This window comes from Salmo salar, unplaced genomic scaffold (genome assembly GCF_905237065.1).
Source record: "Salmo salar unplaced genomic scaffold, Ssal_v3.1, whole genome shotgun sequence".
NCBI classification, from domain to species: Eukaryota; Metazoa; Chordata; class Actinopteri; order Salmoniformes; family Salmonidae; genus Salmo; species Salmo salar.
This window is the reverse complement of record NW_025548635.1, coordinates 130,876-155,000: the sequence shown is the minus strand read 5'-3', so window position 1 is coordinate 155,000 and position 24,125 is coordinate 130,876. Positions and strand designations below refer to the sequence as shown.

General features: G+C 50.8%; 1 protein-coding gene across 1 annotated transcript in view; it reads right to left on the bottom strand.

Moving 5' to 3' along the window:
* The window catches only part of LOC106591508 (vacuolar protein sorting-associated protein 13B), a 250,288-nt gene that overhangs the window by 138,032 nt on the left and 88,131 nt on the right, over positions 1–24,125 (bottom strand). Inside the window, exons 7-11 of the mRNA XM_045712606.1 lie at positions 21,333–21,514; positions 17,305–17,476; positions 5,609–5,676; positions 3,543–3,547; positions 816–1,083 (exon numbers count right to left, since the gene is read on the bottom strand). Coding sequence (XP_045568562.1) covers positions 816–1,083; positions 3,543–3,547; positions 5,609–5,676; positions 17,305–17,476; positions 21,333–21,514 — 695 coding nt within the window. The remainder of the gene's footprint in view (positions 1–815; positions 1,084–3,542; positions 3,548–5,608; positions 5,677–17,304; positions 17,477–21,332; positions 21,515–24,125) is intronic.

Genomic DNA, 24,125 nt, shown 5'->3' with positions numbered 1-24,125 from the left:
AGCTGTCTGCAATTACTGCTGAGGAGAGAGACCATTACCTGATTAGAACAAGTCAAACACTACAGGAACAATTTAAACCTTATTAGAAAAGCACCAGGCTCCATTTGGAGTGATATTTAACCTTCTGCCCCCTGATGATAATGTAGAAACATGATCTGACTGATCTGAACCTCACGGAACATTCACATATCAGAGACAGAAGGAGAGAGACAGAGACAGAGACAGGAGAGAGACAGAGACAGAGACAGAAGAGAGACAGAGACAGAGACAGAAGGAGAGAGACAGAAGGAGAGAGACAGAGAGGGAGAGACAGAGAGGGAGAGACAGAGAGACAGAGACAGAGACAGGAGAGAGACAGAGACAGAGACAGAGACAGGAGAGAGACAGAGACAGAGACAGAAGGAGACAGAGACAGAAGGAGACAGAGACAGAAGGAGAGAGACAGAGAGGGAGAGACAGAGAGACAGAGACAGAGACAGAAGAGAGACAGAGACAGAGACAGAAGGAGACAGAGACAGAAGGAGACAGAGACAGAAGGAGAGAGACAGAGAGGGAGAGACAGAGACAGAAGGAGAGAGACAGTACCCCTCCCGCACCCTCACTCCGCCCCCCTCCCCGTACCCCTCACCCTCCTCCCGCACCCTCACTCCGCCCCCCTCCCCGTACCCTCACCCTCCTCCCGTACCCTCACTCCACCCCCCTCCTCCCGCACCCCTCACCGTACCCTCCCTCCCGCACCTCCCGCACCCTCCCCTCCCCATACCCCTCACTCCGCCCCTTTCCCGCACCCCTCACTCCCTCCAAGGTCTTCCTACCTTGAATGTGACAGAGGCCTTGGTGCAGTAGAAGCCTATGGAGACAACAGGGTCTTTCGGTGGGTTCTGCTGCGGGCTGGAGCGGCCTCCCTCTTCCCCCTGCGGGTAGAAGCCTTCCTCTCCCTCCTCATCCTCAGCTCCCACGATGGCTGGGACGAAGGACCAGGCCCAGGACACCCAGCCCTGGTCCCCCTCCTCCCCTGCATGTACATCTCTGGGCTGGGGTACTGTCCTGCCATGGCCTGGGCCTCTGGGTCTCCTTCCAGACCTGAGGAACAATAACACAAATCAGTCAGCTTGGTGTCAATACACTGGAAGGCTGGGGGACTATAAGGCTGGGGGACTAGGGGAAGGCTGGGGGACTAGGGAAGGCTGGGGGACTAGGGGAAGGCTGGGGGACTAGGGGAAGGCTGGGGGACTAGGGGAAGGCTGGGGGACTAGGGAAGGCTGGAGGACTATAAGGCTGGGGGACTATAAGGCTGGGGGACTAGGGGAAGGCTGGGGGACTAGGGGAAGGCTGGGGGGACTATAAGGCTGGGGGACTAGGGGAAGGCTGGGGACTAGGGGAAGGCTGGGGGACTAGGGGAAGGCTGGGGGACTAGGGGAAGGCTGGGGGACTAGGGGAAGGCTGGGGGACTATAAGGCTGGGGGGACTAGGGGAAGGCTGGGGGACTATAAGGCTGGGGGACTAGGGGAAGGCTGGGGGACTATAAGGCTGGGGGACTATGGGAAGGCTGGGGGACAAGGGGAAGGCTGGGGGACTAGGGGAAGGCTGGGGGGACTATAAGGCTGGGGGACTAGGGGAAGGCTGGGGGACTAGGGGAAGGCTGGGGGACTAGGGGAAGGCTGGGGGACTATAAGGCTGGGGGACTAGGGGAAGGCTGGGGGACTAGGGGAAGGCTGGGGGACTAGGGGAAGGCTGGGGGACTAGGGGAAGGCTGGGGACTAGGGGAAGGCTGGGGGACTAGGGGAAGGCTGGGGGACTAGGGGAAGGCTGGAGGACTATAAGGCTGGGGGACTATAAGGCTGGGGGGACTAGGGGAAGGCTGGGGGACTAGGGGAAGGCTGGGGGACTATAAGGCTGGGGGACTAGGGGAAGGCTGGGGGACTAGGGGAAGGCTGGGGGACTAGGGGAAGGCTGGGGGACTAGGGGAAGGCTGGGGGACTAGGGGAAGGCTGGGGACTATAAGGCTGGGGGACTAGGGGAAGGCTGGGGGACTATAAGGCTGGGGGACTAGGGGAAGGCTGGGGGACTATAAGGCTGGGGGACTATGGGAAGGCTGGGGGACAAGGGAAGGCTGGGGGACTAGGGGAAGGCTGGGGGACTATAAGGCTGGGGACTAGGGGAAGGCTGGGGGACTAGGGGAAGGCTGGGGGACTAGGGGAAGGCTGGGGACTATAAGGCTGGGGACTAGGGGAAGGCTGGGGGACTAGGGGAAGGCTGGGGGACTAGGGGAAGGCTGGGGGACAAGGGGAAGGCTGGGGACTATAAGGCTGGGGGGGACTAGGGGAAGGCTGGGGGACAAGGGAAGGCTGGGGGACAAGGGGAAGGCTGGGGGACTAGGTGAAGGCTGGGGGACTATAAGGCTGGGGGACTAGGGGAAGGCTGGGGGACTAGGGGAAGGCTGGGGGACTAGGGGAAGGCTGGGGGACTATAAGGCTGGGGGACTAGGGGAAGGCTGGGGGACTATAAGGCTGGGGGACTAGGGGAAGGCTGGGGGACTATAAGGCTGGGGGACTAGGGGAAGGCTGGGGGGACTAGGGGAAGGCTGGGGGACTAGGGGAAGGCTGGGGGACTAGGGGAAGGCTGGGGGACTAGGGGAAGGCTGGGGGACTAGGGGAAGGCTGGAGGACTATAAGGCTGGGGGACTAGGGGAAGGCTGGGGGACTAGGGGAAGGCTGGGGGACAAGGGGAAGGCTGGGGGACAAGGGGAAGGCTGGGGGACAAGGGAAGGCTGGGGGACTAGGGGAAGGCTGGGGGACTAGGGGAAGGCTGGGGGACAAGGGGAAGGCTGGGGGACTAGGGGAAGGCTGGGGGACTAGGGGAAGGCTGGGGGACTAGGGGAAGGCTGGGGGACAAGGGGAAGGCTGGGAGACAAGGGGAAGGCTGGGGGACTAGGGGAAGGCTGGGGGACTAGGGGAAGGCTGGGGGACTATGGGAAGGCTGGGGGACTAGGGGAAGGCTGGGGGACAAGGGGAAGGCTGGGGACAAGGGGAAGGCTGGGGGACTAGGGGAAGGCTGGGGGACTAGGGGAAGGCTGGGGGACAAGGGGAAGGCTGGGGGACAAGGGGAAGGCTGGGGGACTAGGGGAAGGCTGGGGACTAGGGGAAGGCTGGGGACTAGGGGAAGGCTGGGGGACTAGGGGAAGGCTGGGGGACTATGGGAAGGCTGGGGGACTATGGGAAGGCTGGGGGACTAGGGGAAGGCTGGGGGACTATAAGGCTGGGGGACTAGGTGAAGGCTGGGGGACTAGGGGAAGGCTGGGGGACTAGGGGAAGGCTGGGGGACTAGGGGAAGGCTGGGGGACTAGGTGAAGGCTGGGGGACTAGGGGAAGGCTGGGGGACTAGGGGAAGGCTGGGGGACTAGGGGAAGGCTGGGGGACTATAAGGCTGGGGGGACAAGGGGAAGGCTGGGGGACTAGGGGAAGGCTGGGGGACTAGGGGAAGGCTGGGGGACTAGGGGAATAATTGAGTTTAGTTCATTAGGATCCCCATGCAGCAGTTACCCTTCCTGTGGTCCACACAGAACACAAGTACAGAACAAGTTTAGACATGAACAACCTGAGGTGTCCTGTAATAAGACAAGACATGAACAACCTGAGGTGTCCTGTAATAAGACAAGACATGAACAACCTGAGGTGTCCTGTAATAAGACAAGACATGAACAACCTATGGTGTCCTGTAATAAGACAAGACATGAACGACCTGAGGTGTCCTGTAATAAGACAAGAACAACCTGAGGTGTCCTGTAATAAGACAAGACATGAACAACCTTAGGTGTCCTGTAATAAGACAAGACATGAACAACCCGAGGTGTCCTGTAATAAGACGAGACATGAACAACCTGAAGTGTCCTGTAATAAGACAGACATGAACAACCTGAGGTGTCCTGTAATAAGACAAGACATGAACAACCTTAGGTGTCCTGTAATAAGACAAGACATGAACAACCCGAGGTGTCCTGTAATAAGACGAGACATGAACAACCTGAAGTGTCCTGTAATAAGACAAGACATGAACAACCTGAGGTGTCCTGTAATAAGACAGACATGAACAACCCGAGGTGTCCTGTAATAAGACAAGACATGAACGACCTGAGGTGTCCTGTAATAAGACAAGAACAACCTGAGGTGTCCTGTAATAAGACAAGACATGAAAAACCTTAGGTGTCCTGTAATAAGACAAGACATGAACAACCTGAGGTGTCCTGTAATAAGACAAGACATGAACGACCTGAGGTGTCCTGTAATAAGACAAGACATGAACGACCTGAGGTGTCCTGTAATAAGAGGACCCTTGTCAAATGAAATCTGTATGATTGACATATTGATGAAATATAGACGGTTAAATAAAGTCCAATGTGTTCAACCATATGAATCTCGGCTCCTGTTTAAACACTCAACCTAGAAACCTTAAAACCTTAAAACAACAAGCTCTTTGCAGACTTAGTGATAATGCAATTATAGGAAACTCTCATCATTTCAGGGAACGAATGAACCATCGGTGAAAGAAAACACAGCTTTTATTACACCGCAGTGAGTCCGCGGCGTGACGTAGCCCTCTTAATGAATTTGGCTTTCCTGTGGGTTGGACTTCCTGTGGGTTGGACTTCCTGTGGGTTGGACTCGGCAAAGTTGATTCAGCTGAACAACGACTGGAAGCAGAACCAGAGAGAGCAGTGCCTCGGAGGGTTGGGTAGGTTGGTGCCAGAGAGAGCAGTGCCTCGGAGGGTTGGTAGGCTGGTGCCAGAGTGAGCGGTGCCTCGGAGGGTCGGTAGGTTGGTGCCAGAGAGAGCGGTGCCTCGGAGGGTCGGTAGGTTGGTGCCAGAGAGAGCAGTGCCTCGGAGGGTTGGGTAGGTTGGTGCCAGAGAGAGCAGTGCCTCGGAGGGTTGGGTAGGTTGGTGCCAGAGAGAGCAGTGCCTCGGAGGGTTGGGTAGGTTGGTGCCAGAGAGAGCAGTGCCTCGGAGGGTTGGTAGGCTGGTGCCAGAGTGAGCGGTGCCTCGGAGGGTCGGTAGGTTGGTGCCAGAGAGAGCGGTGCCTCGGAGGGTCGGTAGGTTGGTGCCAGAGAGAGCAGTGCCTCGGAGGGTTGGGTAGGTTGGTGCCAGAGAGAGCAGTGCCTCGGAGGGTCGGTAGGTTGGTGCCAGAGAGAGCGGTGCCTCGGAGGGTCGGTAGGCTGGTGCCAGAGAGAGCGGTGCCTCGGAGGGTTGGCAGGCTGGTGCCAGAGAGAGCAGTGCCTCGGAGGGTTGGGTAGGTTGGTGCCAGAGAGAGCAGTGCCTCGGAGGGTTGGTAGGCTGGTGCCAGAGTGAGCAGTGCCTCGGAGGGTCGGTAGGTTGGTGCCAGAGAGAGCGGTGCCTCGGAGGGTCGGTAGGTTGGTGCCAGAGAGAGCGGTGCCTCGGAGGGTCGGTAGGTTGGTGCCAGAGAGAGCGGTGCCTCGGAGGGTTGGTAGGTTGGTGCCAGAGAGAGCAGGTGAGGCAGGATGTAGTGCTTTTCAGTCAGGTAGGCAGACAGGTAGGTAAGCAGGCAATCGGTCAGCCAGCCAGCCAGCCAGTCAGCCAGTCAGTCAGCCAGTCAGCCAGGGGAGAGGAGCTGGGGGCTGTGGGGCTGTAGGTGAACCACTCGGCCAGGGGGCTGGGGAGAGGAGCTGGGGAGAGGAGCTGGGGAGAGGAGCTGGGGTCTGGGGAGAGGAGCTGGGGTCTGAGGAGAGGAGCTGGGGGCTGAGGAGAGGAGCTGGGGAGAGGAGCTGGGGTCTGGGGAGAGGAGCTGAGGAGAGGAGCTGGGGACTGTGAGCGAGTCGCCAAGAGGAGGTCACGCGGTTCTCTAATGTGGCTCCCCTGACCTACGAACCTGTATCGTCGTGTCTGTTTCCCTGAGCTGGCCCGCTCCCCTCTGCGACAGCCAGGGGAAGGTGATGTCAATAGACGAGAATGTACTCGCTCGCTCTCAAAACAAAAACACGCGTGAGGTCACAGCACAGGAATCCCACAGGCTTAGGCGGTGAAAATTAGGTCATGTTTTAATTAAATCTTTCACTTTGCGAATTGGCAGTTGAGAAATCCACTGTTCTGGCTTTTTCTGGTCGTTGTTTTTTTTTTTTTGTACTTCCTGTGAGAGGCTGAGGCGTCAGGTCTAAACACCAAGCCCTTCTACTGGTTGTGGTTTTGTACTTCCTGTGAGAGTCTGAGGTGTCAGGTCTAAACACCAAACCCTTCTACTGGTCGTTGTTTTGTACTTCCTGTGAGAGTCTGGGGCATCAGGTCTAAACACCAAGCCCTTCTACTGGTCGTGGTTTTGTACTTCCTGTGAGAGGCTGAGGCGTCAGGTCTAAACACCAAACCCTTCTACTGGTCGTTGTTTTGTACTTCCTGTGAGAGTCTGAGGTGTCAGGTCTAAACATCAAGACCTTCTACTGGTCGTTGTTTTGTACTTCCTGTGAGAGGCTGAGGTGTCAGGTCAAAAATCCAGTGAACAGAACTGTGTCTGGACCGAGGCTTTGAGGTGTTAAATCCAGTGAACAGAACTGTGTCTGGACCGAGGCTTTGAGGTGTTAAATCCAGTGAACAGAACTGTGTCTGGACCGAGGCTTTGAGGTGTTAAATCCAGTGAACAGAACTGTGTCTGGGCCGAGGCTTTGAGGTGTTAAATCCAGTGAACAGAACTGTGTCTGGACCGAGGCTTTGAGGTGTTAAATCCAGTGAACAGAACTGTGTCTGGACCGAGGCTTTGAGGTGTTAAATCCAGTGAACAGAACTGTGTCTGGGCCGAGGCTTTGATGTGTTAAATCCAGTGAACAGAACTGTGTCTGGACCGAGGCTTTGAGGTGTTAAATCCAGTGAACAGAACTGTGTCTGGGCCGAGGCTTTGAGGTGTTAAATCCAGTGAACAGAACTGTGTCTGGACCGAGGCTTTGAGGTGTTAAATCCAGTGAACAGAACTGTGTCTGGGACGAGGCTTTGAGGTGTTAACCTGTTGAGGTGTAGGGGGCAGTATTTTCACAGTCAGATGAAAAACCCAAATTAAACTGGTTACTAGTCTGGCCCAGAAACTAGAATATGCATATTATTAGTAGATTTGGATAGAAAAAACACTGATGTTTCTAAAATTGTTTGAATGGTGTCTGTGAGTATAACAGAACTCATATGGCAGGCAAAAACCTGAGAAAAATCCAACCAGGAAGTGGAAAGTCAGAGAATCAGAAGAAGAACTACAATTCTCAATCGAAACTACAGTTTCTGTGGGGTCACGTAGCACTTCCTAAGGCTTCCATTGGCTGTCAACAGCCTTCAGAAAGTTCTTTCAGCATTCTCCTGTCACTGGGCAGATAATAGGAGCTCAGTCAATCAGTGGACTGCCTGGAGACAAAGGGATTGGATATGCGCGGTCCCGCGAGCGCGCCGTTCCTTCTTTTTCTTCTTGAATGAATATGCTATTGGAATATTATCGCAATTTTACGTTAAAAATACCATAAAGATTGATTTTAAACAGCGTTTGACATGTTTCTACGTACGGTAATGGAACATTTTTACTTTTCGTCTCTGGTACCGCGCCGCGCTATGCCTTTGGATAGTGCTCTGAACGCATCGAACAAATCCAGTGAACAGAACTGTGTCTGGGACAAGGCTTTGAGGTGTTACTCCTGGTAGTGAGACACAGACAGACAGACAGACAGACAGACAGACAGACAGACAGACAGACAGACAGACAGACAGACAGACAGACAGACAGACAGACAGACAGACAGACAGACAGACAAGACAGACAAGACAGACAAGACAGACAGGGCCTCCAGATTCCCAGAGATAAAAACTCTCTGACTCTGTCCCCAAAACCACACCCTGTCCCCTAGTGCACTACATAGGGAATAGGAAGACATTTGGAACACATTGTAAAAAGACGTCACTGGAACAGTTTTACGTCTCTGACCAGCAGGTGAGCTGGGAAACGTTCCTTTCCCCCCTCGGCACAGAGCTGAGCCTCTCTCTGTGATTGGATGAGAGAGGACACTACAGAGCTGAGCCTCTCTCTGTGACTGGATGAGAGAGGACACTACAGAGCTGAGCCTCTCTCTGTGACTGGATGAGAGAGGACACTACAGAGCTGAGCCTCTCTCTGTGACTGGATGAGAGAGGACACTACAGAGCTGAGCCTCTCTCTGTGACTGGATGAGAGAGGACACTACAGAGCTGAGCCTCTCTCTGTGACTGGATGAGAGAGAGGACACTACAGAGCTGAGCCTCTCTCTGTGATTGGATGAGAGAGAGGACACTACAGAGCTGAGCCTCTCTCTGTGACTGGATGAGAGAGGACACTACAGAGCTGAGCCTCTCTCTGTGACTGGATGAGAGAGGACACTACAGAGCTGAGCCTCTCTCTGTGACTGGATGAGAGACGACACTACAGAGCTGAGCCTCTCTCTGTGACTGGATGAGAGAGGACACTACAGAGCTGAGCCTCTCTCTGTGACTGGATGAGAGAGGACACTACAGAGCTGAACAGTCAGACTGGATGAGAGGGATAAAGGACCGCTGGGGGGAATAAAGGACCGCTGGGGGGAATAAAGGACCGCTGGGGGAATAAAGGACCGCTGGGGGAATAAAGGACCGCTGGGGGAATAAAGGACCGCTGGGGGAATAAAGGACCGCTGGGGGATAAAGGACCGCTGGGGGAATAAAGGACCGCTGGGGGGAATAAAGGACCGCTGGGGGAATAAAGGACCGCTGGGGGAATAAAGGACCGCTGGGGGATAAAGGACCGCTGGGGGATAAAGGACCGCCGGTGGGGAATAAAGGACCGCTGGGGGGATAAAGGACCGCTGGGGGAATAAAGGACCGCTGGGGGAATAAAGGACCGCTGGGGGAATAAAGGACCGCTGGGGGAATAAAGGACCGCTGGGGGAATAAAGGACCGCTGGGGGAATAAAGGACCGCTGGGGGAATAAAGGACCGCTGGGGGAATAAAGGACCGCTGGGGGAATAAAGGACCGCTGGGGGAATAAAGGACCGCTGGGGGAATAAAGGACCGCTGGGGGATAAAGGACCGCTGGGGAAATAAAGGACCGCTGGGGGAATAAAGGACCGCTGGGGGAATAAAGGACCGCTGGGGGAATAAAGGACCGCTGGGGGGAATAAAGGACCGCTGGGGGATAAAGGACCGCTGGGGGATAAAGGACCGCCGGTGGGGAATAAAGGACCGCTGGGGGATAAAGGACCGCTGGGGGAATAAAGGACCGCTGGGGGAATAAAGGACCGCTGGGGGAATAAAGGACCGCTGGGGGAATAAAGGACCGCTGGGGGAATAAAGGACCGCTGGGGGAATAAAGGACCGCTGGGGGAATAAAGGACCGCTGGGGGAATAAAGGACCGCTGGGGGATAAAGGACCGCTGGGGGAATAAAGGACCGCTGGGGGAATAAAGGACCGCTGGGGAATAAAGGACCGCTGGGGGGATAAAGGACCGCTGGGGGAATAAAGGACCGCTGGGGGAATAAAGGACCGCTGGGGGAATAAAGGACCGCTGGGGGAATAAAGGACCGCTGGGGGATAAAGGACCGCTGGGGGAATAAAGGACCGCTGGGGGAATAAAGGACCGCTGGGGGAATAAAGGACCGCTGGGGGAATAAAGGACCGCTGGGGGAATAAAGGACCGCTGGGGGAATAATCAGTTATTATTTGTATTTGTTCTATTGCAATTATTTCGGGGGTTTTCAACATTAATTTTATATCCTGAGATTTCAGAGTATTCTGAAAATGTTTTTTTTGCAAATGGGGCATTGAGTTTTCAGTATCGGGTCAAGTATATCAGGAGATTATCTACAAAAAAAGTGTAGTTTCTATTCATGTTTATTAATACTGATACCTGTTGGTTGGTTCAAAAGTTCAATTACCAGTGCAAACAGGAAGGGGAGAGGGGACATCCCTGTCTTGTGCCTCTTTCTAAAAGCAATTTCATTACATAATGTATTATTTGTGTATATTTTTGCTTTAGGCCATTTAAACAATATTGTTTTTTATAAATTGCATTATTTCAGCTGGAAAAGGTAAAAGCTTCCAAAGTTTTGAATAGAAAAGGCAATTCAAAACGTTGAAAGCCTTCTCGACATTTAACAGCCTTTATTTATAAAGCTATATTTAGTTTTTTTTTTTGCGTATTGTATTAAACTGAAACATGTTCTAGTATTTGTTAGTGTTTTTTTTTTAAATAAAGCCTGTTTGATTGATATGTATCAGGTCTGGTAAGAGACTTTTGCCAATTATATTTCTATTACTGTATTATTATTTTATGGTTACAATTTATTAAACTTAAAAAAGGGTCTATTATCAGCAGGGGATGTTCCAGATTTTCCTGATTTTAATATAACTGAAATAACTGTTTGATACATGGAACTAGAAAGTATTGAATTGAGTGACATGTGTGTTGTCATTTTGTGTAAATCTGGGGAGTAACTTTGTAAAAATGTTGAACAGAATTCTATGGGAAAGCCATTCCTGGTGCTTTTCTACCTCGTGTTTTAACACTATCTAATATCCATTCCTGGTGCTTTTCTACCTCATGTTTTAACACTATCTAATATCCATTCCTGGTGCTTTTCTACCTCATGTTTTAACACTATCTAATATCCATTCCTGGTGCTTTTCTACCTCATGTTTTAACACTATCTAATATCCATTCCTGGTGCTTTTCTACCTCATGTTTTAACACTATCTAATATCCATTCCTGGTGCTTTTCTACCTCATGTTTTAACACTATCTAATATCCATTCCTGGTGCTTTTCTACCTCATGTTTTAACACTATCTAATATCCATTACTGGTGCTTTTCTACCTCATGTTTTAACACTATCTAATATCCATTCCTGGTGCTTTTGTACCTCATGTTTTAACACCATCTAATATCCATTCCTGGTGCTTTTGTACCTCATGTTTTAACACCATCTAATATCCATTCCTGGTGCTTTTCTACCTCATGTTTTAACACTATCTAATATCCATTCCTGGTGCTTTTCTACCTCATGTTTTAACACTATCTAATATCCATTCCTGGTGCTTTTGTACCTCATGTTTTAACACTATCTAATATCCATTCCTGGTGCTTTTCTACCTCATGTTTTAACACTATCTAATATCCATTCCTGGTGCTTTTCTACCTCATGTTTTAACACTATCTAATATCCATTCCTGGTGCTTTTCTACCTCATGTTTTAACACTATCTAATATCCATTGCTGGTGCTTTTCTATCTCATGTTTTAACACTATCTAATATCCATTGCTGGTGCTTTTCTACCTCATGTTTTAACACTATCTAATATCCATTGCTGGTGCTTTTCTACCTCATGTTTTAACACTATCTAATATCCATTGCTGGTGCTTTTCTACCTCATGTTTTAACACTATCTAATATCCATTCCTGGTGCTTTTCTACCTCATGTTTTAACACTATCTAATATCCATTCCTGGTGCTTTTCTACCTCATGTTTTAACACTATCTAATATCCATTCTTGGGTGATCTCTGGTTTTCGGGTTTATTTTTGGTCTGCTGAGTTGTTGAGTCTAAGAAAGCTTTACGATCCGTCCAACTGTTGTTCCATTCCAATTTTTATATTTAAAAAAAATAAAATAAATGATAAACTTATAAAATGGTCATTAAATCACGTTTTGTATCTTTATCTTTTACAACTGATTAATCATGTATTCGTTTTGTTGAGAGATGTGAGATATTTACCAGGTTTTATTTGCCGTGAAGTAATATGGTTTATTTGAGTTCAACCCGTTAGTTTGTTGGCTTCTCTTCAAGAGTAAATAAATCACATTCCTGCTTCAGTTCAAACATTTTATTTTCTTCTTAACTTTGTGAAAGACTTTTTATGGGCTTGAGCAGATACACTACATGATCAAAAGTATGTGGACACCTGCTCGTCCAACATCTCATTCTGAAATCATGGGCATTAATATGGAGTTGGTTTCCCCCTTTTGCTGCTGTAACAGCCTCCACTCTTCTGGGAAGGCTTTCCACTAGATGTTGGAACATTGCTGCTATAACAGCCTCCTCTCTTCTGGGAAGGCTTTCCACTAGATGTTGGTACATTGCTGCTATAACAGCCTCTATTCTTCTGGGAAGGCTTTCCACTAGATGTTGGAACATTGCTGCTATAACAGCCTCCACTCTTCTGGGAAGGCTTTCCACTAGATGTTGGAACATTGCTGCTATAACAGCCTCCTCTCTTCTGGGAAGGCTTTCCACTAGATGTTGGTACATTGCTGCTATAACAGCCTCTATTCTTCTGGGAAGGCTTTCCACTAGATGTTGGAACATTGCTGCTATAACAGCCTCCACTCTTCTGGGAAGGCTTTCCACTAGATGTTGGAACATTGCTGCTATAACAGCCTCCACTCTTCTGGGAAGGCTTTCCACTAGATGTTGGAACATTGCTGCTATAACAGCCTCCACTCTTCTGGGAAGGCTTTCCACTAGATGTTGGAACATTGCTGCTATAACAGCCTCCACTCTTCTGGGAAGGCTTTCCACTAGATGTTGGAACATTGCTGCTATAACAGCCTCCACTCTTCTGGGAAGGCTTTCCACTAGATGTTGGAACATTGCTGCTATAACAGCCTCCACTCTTCTGGGAAGGCTTTCCACTAGATGTTGGAACATTGCTGCTATAACAGCCTCCACTCTTCTGGGAAGGCTTTCCACTAGATGTTGGAACATTGCTGCTATAACAGCCTCCACTCTTCTGGGAAGGCTTTCCACTAGATGTTGGAACATTGCTGCTATAACAGCCTCCACTCTTCTGGGAAGGCTTTCCACTAGATGTTGGAACATTGCTGCTATAACAGCCTCCACTCTTCTGAGAAGGCTTTCCACTAGATGTTGGAACATTGCTGCTATAACAGCCTCCACTCTTCTGGGAAGGCTTTCCACTAGATGTTGGAACATTGCCGCTATAACAGCCTCCACTCTTCTGGGAAGGCTTTCCACTAGATGTTGGAACATTGCTGCTGTAACAGCCTCCACTCTTCTGGGAAGGCTTTCCACTAGATGTTGGAACATTGCTGCTATAACAGCCTCCACTCTTCTGGGAAGGCTTTCCACTAGATGTTGGAACATTGCTGCTATAACAGCCTCCACTCTTCTGGGAAGGCTTTCCACTAGATGTTGGAACATTGCTGCTATAACAGCCTCCACTCTTCTGGGAAGGCTTTCCACTAGATGTTGGAACATTGCTGCTATAACAGCCTCCTCTCTCTCTGGGAAGGCTTTCCACTAGATGTTGGAACATTGCTGCGGGGACTTGTTTCCATTCAGCCACAAGAGCATTAGTGAGGTCGGGTACTGATGTTGGGAGATAAGACCTGGCTCGTTGGAAACACAGAATCGTCTAGAATTTCATTGTATGCTGTAGCGTTGAGATTTCCCTTCACTGGATCTAAGGGGCCCGAACCATGAAAAACAGCCCCAGACCATTATTCCTCCTCCACCAAACTTTACAGTTGGCACTATGCATTGGGGCAGGTAGCGTTCTCCTGGCATCCGCCAAACCCAGATTCATCCGTCGGACTGCCAGATGGTGAAGTGTGATTCATCACTCCAGAGAACGCGTTTCCACTGCTCCAGAGTCCAATGGCGGCGAGCTTTACACCCCTCCAGCCGACGCTTGGCATTGCGCATGGTGATGTTAGGCTTGTGTGCGGCTGCTCAGCCATGGAAACCCATTTCATGAAGCTCCAGACGAACAGTTGTTGTGCTGACGTTGCTTCCAGAGGCAGTTTGGAACTCGGTAGTGGAGTGTTGCAACCGAGGACAGATTATTTTAATTTCTAAATCAGATTTAACTACAGCTGAGTATGAGATTATCATTCCTGTAATGTACCCCAAATTATATCGGCGTCAGTTTTAATCTGTCCCTCTTTGTCTAGATTTTTATTTTATTTTTTCTTTAACGTATTTAATACATTTCAGGTCTAGAAGACGTGTTTATTCTCCAAATGTGTATTCTCTATTGGCGTAATTAAGCATCATACCGGAGAATGTAAGAGGAAATGGTGTATATTGTTATTTATCAGGGTGCCTACACCTCTGCTGTTAGTACAGTAGGGGGCAGCATAGGCCTCTCCAACCCAACTCCTCTTTAGATGTATAAATATATAGATTTATATTTTTTAAATGTAGCTCTCACCTCTCTTTCTTTCTCCTCTTAATTCCTCTCATATTTCTCTAAAACCCCTTCAAGCATGTTAGTCCTCTACATTTCCCACCTCTGATATGTTGAGTGTTTCCGCAGACTTCAATTCATTTCCCGTAGAGACGAGGGAAAACACTGGTTAAACGGTGAGTGTTTCAATTAATTTCCCGTAAAGACGAGGGACAACACTGGTTAAACGGTGAGTGTTTCAATTCATTTCCCACAGAGACGAGAGAAAACACTGGTTAAACGGTGAGTGTTTCATTTCATTTCCCACAGAGACGAGGGACAACACTGGTTAAACGGTGAGTGTTTCAATTCATTTCCCACAGAGACGAGGGAAAACTCTGGTTAAACGGTGAGTGTTTCAATTCATTTCCCACAGAGACGAGGGACAACACTGGTTAAACGGTGAGTGTTTCAATTCATTTCCCGTAAAGACGAGGGACAACACTGGTTAAACGGTGAGTGTTTCAATTCATTTCCCACAGAGACGAGAGAAAACACTGGTTAAACGGTGAGTGTTTCAATTCATTTCCCACAGAGACGAGGGACAACACTGGTTAAACGGTGAGTGTTTCAATTCATTTCCCACAGAGACGAGAGAAAACTCTGGTTAAACGGTGAGTGTTTCAATTCATTTCCCACAGAGACGAGAGAAAACTCTGGTTAAACGGTGAGTGTTTCAATTCATTTCCCACAGAGACGAGGGAAAACTCTGGTTAAACGGTGAGTGTTTCAATTCATTTCCCACAGAGACGAGGGAAAACTCTGGTTAAACGGTGAGTGTTTCAATTCATTTCCCACAGAGACGAGGGAAAACTCTGGTTAAACGGTGAGTGTTTCAATTCATTTCCCGCAGAGACGAGGGACAACACTGGTTAAACGGTGAGTGTTTCAATTCATTTCCCACAGAGACGAGGGAAAACTCTGGTTAAACGGTGAGTGTTTCAATTCATTTCCCACAGAGACGAGGGAAAACTCTGGTTAAACGGTGAGTGTTTCAATTCATTTCCCACAGAGACGAGGGAAAACTCTGGTTAAACGGTGAGTGTTTCAATTCATTTCCCACAGAGACGAGGGAAAACTCTGGTTAAACGGTGAGTGTTTCAATTCATTTCCCGCAGAGACGAGGGAAAACACTGGTTAAACGGTGAGTGATGGAATGTTTTCGGTGAATGACCCCTACAGGCACGTTTAGACAACATACAATAACATTAATCAGCCGTTGCTTTTGGATTCCACCTAAAACTCACACTGATTCACACACAGTAACACAACGTAGGAACTATTTTCCAGTTCATTAGTAGGGAAAAGAAAACCCTTTGAAAAGAGGATGAATTAATATTCACCCTTTGAAAAATGGTTCTGAAGAAAACCACAGGCAATTAAAAGTCACGGACGATTAATACGTCCTGAGTGGATACACACACACACACACACACACACACACACACACCCTGACACACACACACACGCACACGCACCACCCTGACACACACACACACACACACACACACACACACACACACACACACACACACACACACACACACCACCCTGACACACACACACACGCACACGCACCACCCTGACACACACACACACACACACACACACACACACCACCCTGACACACACACACACACACACACACACACACACACACACACACACACACACACACACACACACACACACACACACACACACACACACGAACAAGTCTGTTCCCTCCCATTTCTCTCCATCCCTTCCAGCACAACAAGATGTGGAGTGCTCAGGGTCCAAGCAGCGCTTCCCCTCTTGTATATCTGTGTGATAGGATACTAATTCATTCTCAGGGTCCCACATAGCAGGAGCATGACACTGACGCTGACATCTGGTATCGGACAGAGAGGAGAGCCCTGCCAACTAACATTACAGTTACAGAAAAACACAGAGAGAGAAATAGAGAGGGAAGGAGAGAGACAGAGAGAGGAGAGAAGGAGAGAGGAGAGAGAGGAGAGAAAGAGAGAGAGAGAAGAGAGAGGAGAGAGAGAGAGAGAGAGAGGAGAGAGACAGAGAGAGGAGGGAAGGAGAGAGAGAGACAGAGAAGGAGACAGAGAGAGAGAGAGGAGAGGAGAGACAGAAAGGAGAGAGAGAGAGAGAGAGAGGAGAGAGAGAGAGAGAGAGAGAGAGAGGATAGAGAGAGAGAGAGAGAGAGAGAGAGAGAGAGAGAGAGAGAGTGAGAGAGAGAGAGAGAGAGAGAGAGAGAGAGAGAGAGAGAGAGAGAGAGAGAGAAAGAGAGAGAGAGAGAGAGAGAGAGAGAGAGAGAGAGAGAGAGAGAGAGAGAGAGAGAAAGAGAGGGAGAGAGAGAGAGACAGAGAGAGAGACAGAGAGAGACAGAGAGAGAGACAGAGAGAGAGAGAGAGAGAGAGAGAGAGAGAGAGAGAGAGAAAGAGAGGGAGAGAGGGAGAGAGAGAGAGACAGAAGAGCGAGAGAAGAGAGAGAGAGAGAGAGCGAGGAGAGACAGAAAGGAGAGACAGAAAGGAGAGAGAGAGAGAGAGACATCAGCACCACAGGTGTAAACGATCTGAGACGAGGCCAGAGGAGCCATCAAAAGGAACATAACATTTGAATCAGTTATAGAACCCATTGACCTTTATGGTTGTGGGGTCTGGGGTCGCTCACCATCCAAGAATTCACTAAACGGGACAAATTGAGACAGCATGCAGAATAGTAACGGAGCCCGGCCCGGCATGTCCTCCTCCTCCTCCCCTCCTCTCCCTCATCCTCCCCTCCTCCCCTCCCCTCCTCCCCTCCTCTCCCTCATCCTCCCCTCCTTCACCCTCCTCCCCCTCCTCCCTCCTCCTCCCCCTCCTCCTCCTCCCCCTGTATTAGAGGGCAGTATAGACCAGAGTCTAACCCCAGACTAACCTGGTGTAGTGATGACCTCTCTATCTCCGCTCCCCTCCTCTCCCTCTCCGTCCTTCCCTCCTCCTCCTCCCCCCTCTCCTCTCCCCTCTCCTCCCCCTCCTCCTCCCTCCCTCCCCTCCTCCCCCCTGTATTAGAGGGCAGTATAGACCAGAGTCTAACCCCAGACTAACCTGGTGTAGTGATGACCTCTCTATCTCCGCTCCCCTCCTCTCCCTCTCCGTCCTTCCCTCCTCCTCCTATCTCTCCGTAGTAGAGGCTGAGGACCAGCTCCATGATCCTGATGAACATGGGCAGCTGCTGGTCTGTGATGGACAGCTTCAGGGACTCGACCATCGTCTGGATCTGACGGGAGGAAGAGGAGGAAGAGGAGGAAGAGGAAACAGTTAGTATAGAGAGTGACGTCTAGACCGGGGCTTTCCAACCCTGTTCCTGGAGAGAGAGAGAGACGTCTAGACCGGGGCTTTCCAACCCTAATCCTGGAGAGAGAGACGTCTAGACCGGGGCTTTCCAACCCTGTTCCTGGAGAGAGAGAGACGTCTAGACCGGGGCTTTCCAACCCTAATCCTGGAGAGAGAGACGTCTAGACCGGGGCTTTCCAACCCCTGTTCCTGGAGAGAGAGAGACGTCTAGACCGGGGCTTTCCAACCCTGTTCCTGGAGAGAGAGAGACGTCTAGACCGGGGCTTTCCAACCCTGTTCCTGGAGAGAGAGACGTCTAGACCGGGGCTTTCCAACCCTGTTCCTGGAGAGAGAGAGACGTCTAGACCGGGGCTTTCCAACCCTAATCCTGGAGAGAGAGACGTCTAGACCGGGGCTTTCCAACCCTGTTCCTGGAGAGAGAGAGACGTCTAGACCGGGGCTTTCCAACCCTGTTCCTGGAGAGAGAGAGACGTCTAGACCGGGGCTTTCCAACCCTGTTCCTGGAGAGAGAGACGTCTAGACCGGGGCTTTCCAACCCTAATCCTGGAGAGAGAGACGTCTAGACCGGGGCTTTCCAACCCTGTTCCTGGAGAGAGAGAGACGTCTAGACCAGGGCTTTCCAACCCTGTTCCTGGAGAGAGAGAGCGTCTAGACCAGGGCTTTCCAACCCTGTTCCTGGAGAGAGAGAGACGTCTAGACCGGGGCTTTCCAACCCTGTTCCTGGAGAGAGAGAGACGTCTAGACCGGGGCTCTCCAACCCTGTTCCTGGAGAGAGAGAGACGTCTAGACCGGGGCTTTCCAACCCTGTTCCTGGAGAGAGAGAGACGTCTAGACCGGGGCTTTCCAACCCTAATCCTGGAGAGAGAGACGTCTAGACCGGGGCTTTCCAACCCTGTTCCTGGAGAGAGAGAGACGTCTAGACCGGGGCTTTCCAACCCTGTTCCTGGAGGGAGCCCTGGTCTAGACTCTATTCCATGTCCACAACGGTAAATAAGAAATGGGTGAAAACAGCCGGACAGCAGAAACTAGGCCAGTCAGATGTGTTATAACCCAGTCTCTATAACTGGTCCTAACATACCACAACTCACTGTGTTATAACCCAGTCTCTATAACTGGTCCTAACATACCACAACTCACTGTGTTATAACCCAGTCTCTATAACTGGTCCTAACATACCACAACTCACTGTGTTATAACCCAGTCTCTATAACTGGTCCTAACATACCACAACTCACTGTGTTATAACCCAGTCTCTATAACTGGTCCTAACATACCACAACTCACTGTGTTATAACCCAGTCTCTATAACTGGTCCTAACATACCACAACTCACTGTGTTATAACCCAGTCTCTATAACTGGTCCTAACATACCACAACTCACTGTGTTATAACCCAGTCTCTATAACTGGTCCTAACATACCACAACTCACTGTGTTATAACCCAGTCTCTATAACTGGTCCTAACATACCACAACTCACTGTGTTATAACCCAGTCTCTATAACTGGTCCTAACATACCACAACTCACTGTGTTATAACCCAGTCTCTATAACTGGTCCTAACATACCACAACTCACTGTGTTATAACCCAGTCTCTATAACTGGTCCTAACATACCACAACTCACTGTGTTATAACCCAGTCTCTATAACTGGTCCTAACATACCACAACTCACTGTGTTATAACCCAGTCTCTATAACTGGTCCTAACATACCACAACTCACTGTGTTATAACCCAGTCTCTATAACTGGTCCTAACATACCACAACTCACTGTGTTATAACCCAGTCTCTATAACTGGTCCTAACATACCACAACTCACTGTGTTATAACCCAGTCTCTATAACTGGTCCTAACATACCTCAACTCACTGTGTTATAACCCAGTCTCTATAACTGGTCCTAACATACCACAACTCACTGTGTTATAACCCAGTCTCTATAACTGGTCCTAACATACCACGACTCACTGTGTTATAACCCAGTCTCTATAACTGGTCCTAACATACCACAACTCACTGTGTTATAACCCAGTCTCTATAACTGGTCCTAACATACCACGACTCACTGTGTTATAACCCAGTCTCTATAACTGGTCCTAACATACCTCAACTCACTGTGTTATAACCCAGTCTCTATAACTGGTCCTAACATACCACAACTCACTGTGTTATAACCCAGTCTCTATAACTGGTCCTAACATACCACAACTCACTGTGTTATAACCCAGTCTCTATAACTGGTCCTAACATACCACAACTCACTGTGTTATAACCCAGTCTCTATAACTGGTCCTAACATACCACGACTCACTGTGTTATAACCCAGTCTCTATAACTGGTCCTAACATACCACAACTCACTGTGTTATAACCCAGTCTCTATAACTGGTCCTAACATACCACAACTCACTGTGTTATAACCCAGTCTCTATAACTGGTCCTAACATACCACAACTCACTGTGTTATAACCCAGTCTCTATAACTGGTCCTAACATACCACAACTCACTGTGTTATAACCCAGCCTCTATAACTGGTCCTAACGTACCACAACTCACTGTGTTATAACCCAGTCTCTATAACTAACTGGGACAGACAGACAGACAGACAGACAGACAGACAGACAGACAGACAGACAGACAGACAGACAGACAGACAGACAGACAGACAGGACAGACAGACAGGACAGACAGACAGGACAGACAGAGACAGACAGAGACAGTCAGAGACAGACAGGACAGACAGAGACAGAGAGAGAGACACAGACAGAGACAGACAGGACAGACAGGACAGGACAGACAGACAGACAGACAGAGACAGAGAGACAGGACAGACAGGACAGACAGAGAGACACAGACAGAGACAGACAGGACAGACAGGACAGGACAGACAGACAGAGACAGACAGAGACAGACAGACAGGACAGACAGAGACAGACAGAGACAGTCAGAGACAGTCAGAGACAGACAGGACAGACAGGACAGACAGAGACAGACAGAGACAGACAGAGACAGTCAGAGACAGTCAGAGACAGACAGAGACAGACAGAGACAGACAGAGACAGTCAGAGACAGTCAGAGACAGACAGAGACAGACAGAGACAGACAGACAGGACAGACAGACAGGACAGACAGGACAGACAGACAGGACAGACAGACAGGACAGACAGGACAGACAGACAGGACAGACAGGACAGACAGACAGGACAGACAGACAGACAGGACAGACAGACAGACAGGACAGACAGACAGACAGACAGACAGGACAGACAGACAGGACAGACAGGACAGACAGACAGACAGACAGGACAGACAGGACAGACAGAGAGACAGGACAGACAGGACAGAGAGACAGGACAGTCAGAGACAGACAGGACAGACAGAGACAGTCAGAGACAGACAGAGACAGACAGAGACAGACAGACAGACAGACAGACAGACAGACAGACAGACAGACAGACAGACAGACAGACAGACAGACAGACAGACAGACAGACAGGACATACAGGACATAGAGACACAGACAGAGACAGACAGAGACATAGAGACACAGACAGAGACAGACAGAGACAGACAGAGACAGACAGAGACAGACAGACAGAGACAGACAGAGACAGACAGAGACAGTCAGAGACAGACAGAGACAGACAGAGACAGACAGAGACAGACAGAGACAGACAGAGACAGTCAGAGACAGACAGAGACAGACAGAGACAGAGAGAGGATGTCAGCTAGCAGCAGGCCTGTGGCTAGAGTGGGCTGTAGGTCTGTGCGTCTCACCTTGATGACAGCAGGGATCTTAGAGTTGATGTTCTGGTAGGTGAAGTGTAGTCGCGTCCTGAAGGAACACTTGTAAAGGAGAGGATCCTGGTAAAACTGGATCTTTCCACTGGCGTTCCTCTTATCCAGACACACCGTACAGTCGCTGAAGTTGATCACTTTACGCAGCACCAGATCAGGAGCTGGGGAGGGGACGGGAGGGGACGGGACGGGGGACGGAGGGGACGGGACGGGACGGGAGGGGACGGGACGAGAGGGGACGGGGGGACGGGAGGGGACGGGACGGAGGGACGGGACGAGACGGGGGGACGGGAGGGGACGGGACAGGACGAGACGGGGGGGACAGGAGGACGGGAGGGGATGGGAGGGGACGGGACAGGACGAGACGGGGGGGACAGGAGGACGGGAGGGGACGGGACGAGACGGGGGACGGGAGGGGACGGGACAGGACGAGACGGGGGGGACAGGAGGACGGGAGGGGATGGGAGGGGAAAGGAGGGGAGGGAACAGGACGAGACGGGGACGGGAGGGGACGGGAGGACGGGAGGGGACGGGACGAGACGGGGAATGGGAGGGGACGGGACAGGACGAGACGGGGGGGACAGGAGGACGGGAGGGGATGGGAGGGAAAGGAGGGGAGGGAACAGGACGAGACGGGGGACGGGACGAGACGGGGGGACGGAGGGGACGGGACAGGACGAGACGGGGGGGACGGGACAGGGGGACGGGACAAGGGGGACAGGAGGGACAGGACAGGGGAGACGGACGGGACAGGGGGACGGGAGGGGACGGGGGACGGGACAGAGGATGGGGGACGGGACAGGGGGACGGGACAAGGGGGACAGGAGGGACAGGACAGGGGAGACGGACGGGACGGGGGGACGGAGGGGACGGGACAGGACGAGACGGGGGGACGGGACAGGGGGACGGGACAAGGGGGACAGGAGGGACAGGACAGGGGAGACGGGACGGGACAGGGGACGGGACAGGACGGGGGACGGGACAGAGGATGGGGGACGGGACAAGACGGGGGACGGGACGGGAGGACGGGACGGGGGACAGGACAGAGGACGGGAAGACATTTAGTCAAAATATAAATCACTTTTATTTAACCAGGCAAGTCAGTTAAGAACAAATTCTTATTTATAATGACGGCCGACTCCAGGAAAACCCGGACGACGCTGGCCCGCCCGGTGGGACTCCCAATCACGGCCGGGTTGTGATACAGACTGGATTCGAACCAGGGTGTCTGTAGTGACGCCTCTAGCACTGAGATGCAGTGCCTTAGAACCGCTGCGCCACTCTGGAGACCAATACACATGTTTATCAGATGTTATTGAGGGTGTAGAGAAGTGCTTGTGTTCCCAGCTTCAACAGTGCAGTAATATCTAACAATACACAGCAATACACACACATCTAAAAGTAAAATAGTGGAATTAAAAAAAAGCTGAAATATTAGGACGAGCAATGTTGAAGTCCGGAGTGAAAATATACTGCACACACACACACAGAGACAGAGACAGAGAGACAGAGACACACACACAGAGACAGAGAGACAGAGAGACAGAGAGAGAGAGAGAGAGAGACAGAGACACAGAGACACAGAGACACACACACAGAGACAGAGAGACAGAGAGACAGAGAGACAGAGAGAGAGACAGAGAGAGAGAGAGAGAGAGAGAGAGAGAGAGAGACAGAGAGACAGAGAGACAGAGAGAGAGAGAGAGAGAGAGAGAGAGAGAGAGAGAGAGACAGAGAGACAGAGAGACAGAGAGACAGAGAGACAGAGAGGGAGAGAGAGAGGGAGAGAGAGAGACAGAAAGGGAGAGACAGAGGGAGAGGGCGAGATGTCCAGGCCCTGGCAGTAAATTGCCATTATCTCTGAGCCCACTTCAAACAGCCAGAGAGAGAGAGAGAGAAGACATTCAGCAGAGACACTTGTCTCTTCAGTACCAGGGCATTTAGAAGTGGACTAAGTGTTCTCACTAAAGGAGGGGGGGTGTTAATGGCTTAATGGACAACGATGTTTCTTTAATTACAGTTAACAGGCCACTTAGTCTGGCTGAGAAAACCACTTCAAATACCAAAAGGCCCAGAACCACCTGCTTCTCTGCCACCACCCAACGGCGGGTCCCGACTCAGACGTTTAGGACAACACCGGTTTAGGTACCCACAGTTCACCTCACAACGAGGGTTTCCTGTCCACTACTACAGCCCTGGTTAAAAGATCTGTCCCCTACATAGTCCACTACTACAGCCCTGCTTAAAAGATCTGTCCCCTACATAGTCCACTACTACAGCCCTGGTTAAAAGATCTGTCCCCTACATAGTCCACTACTACAGTCCAGGTTAACAGGTGTCCCCCCCACTACCAGTCCAGGTTAACAGGTGTCCCCCCCACTACCAGTCCAGGTTAACAGGTGTCCCCCCCACTACCAGTCCAGGTTAACAGGTGTCCCCCCCACTACCAGTCCAGGTTAACAGGTGTGTCCCCCCCACTACCAGTCCAGGTTAACAGGTGTGTCTCCCCCACTACCAGTCCAGGTTAACAGGTGTGTCTCCCCCACTACCAGTCCAGGTTAACAGGTGTGTCTCCCCCACTACCAGTCCAGGTTAACAGGTGTGTCTCCCCCACTACCAGTCCAGGTTAACAGGTGTGTCTCCCCCACTACCAGTCCAGGTTAACAGGTGTGTCTCCCCCACTACCAGTCCAGGTTAACAGGTGTGTCTCCCCCACTACCAGTCCAGGTTAACAGGTGTGTCTCCCCCACTACCAGTCCAGGTTAACAGGTG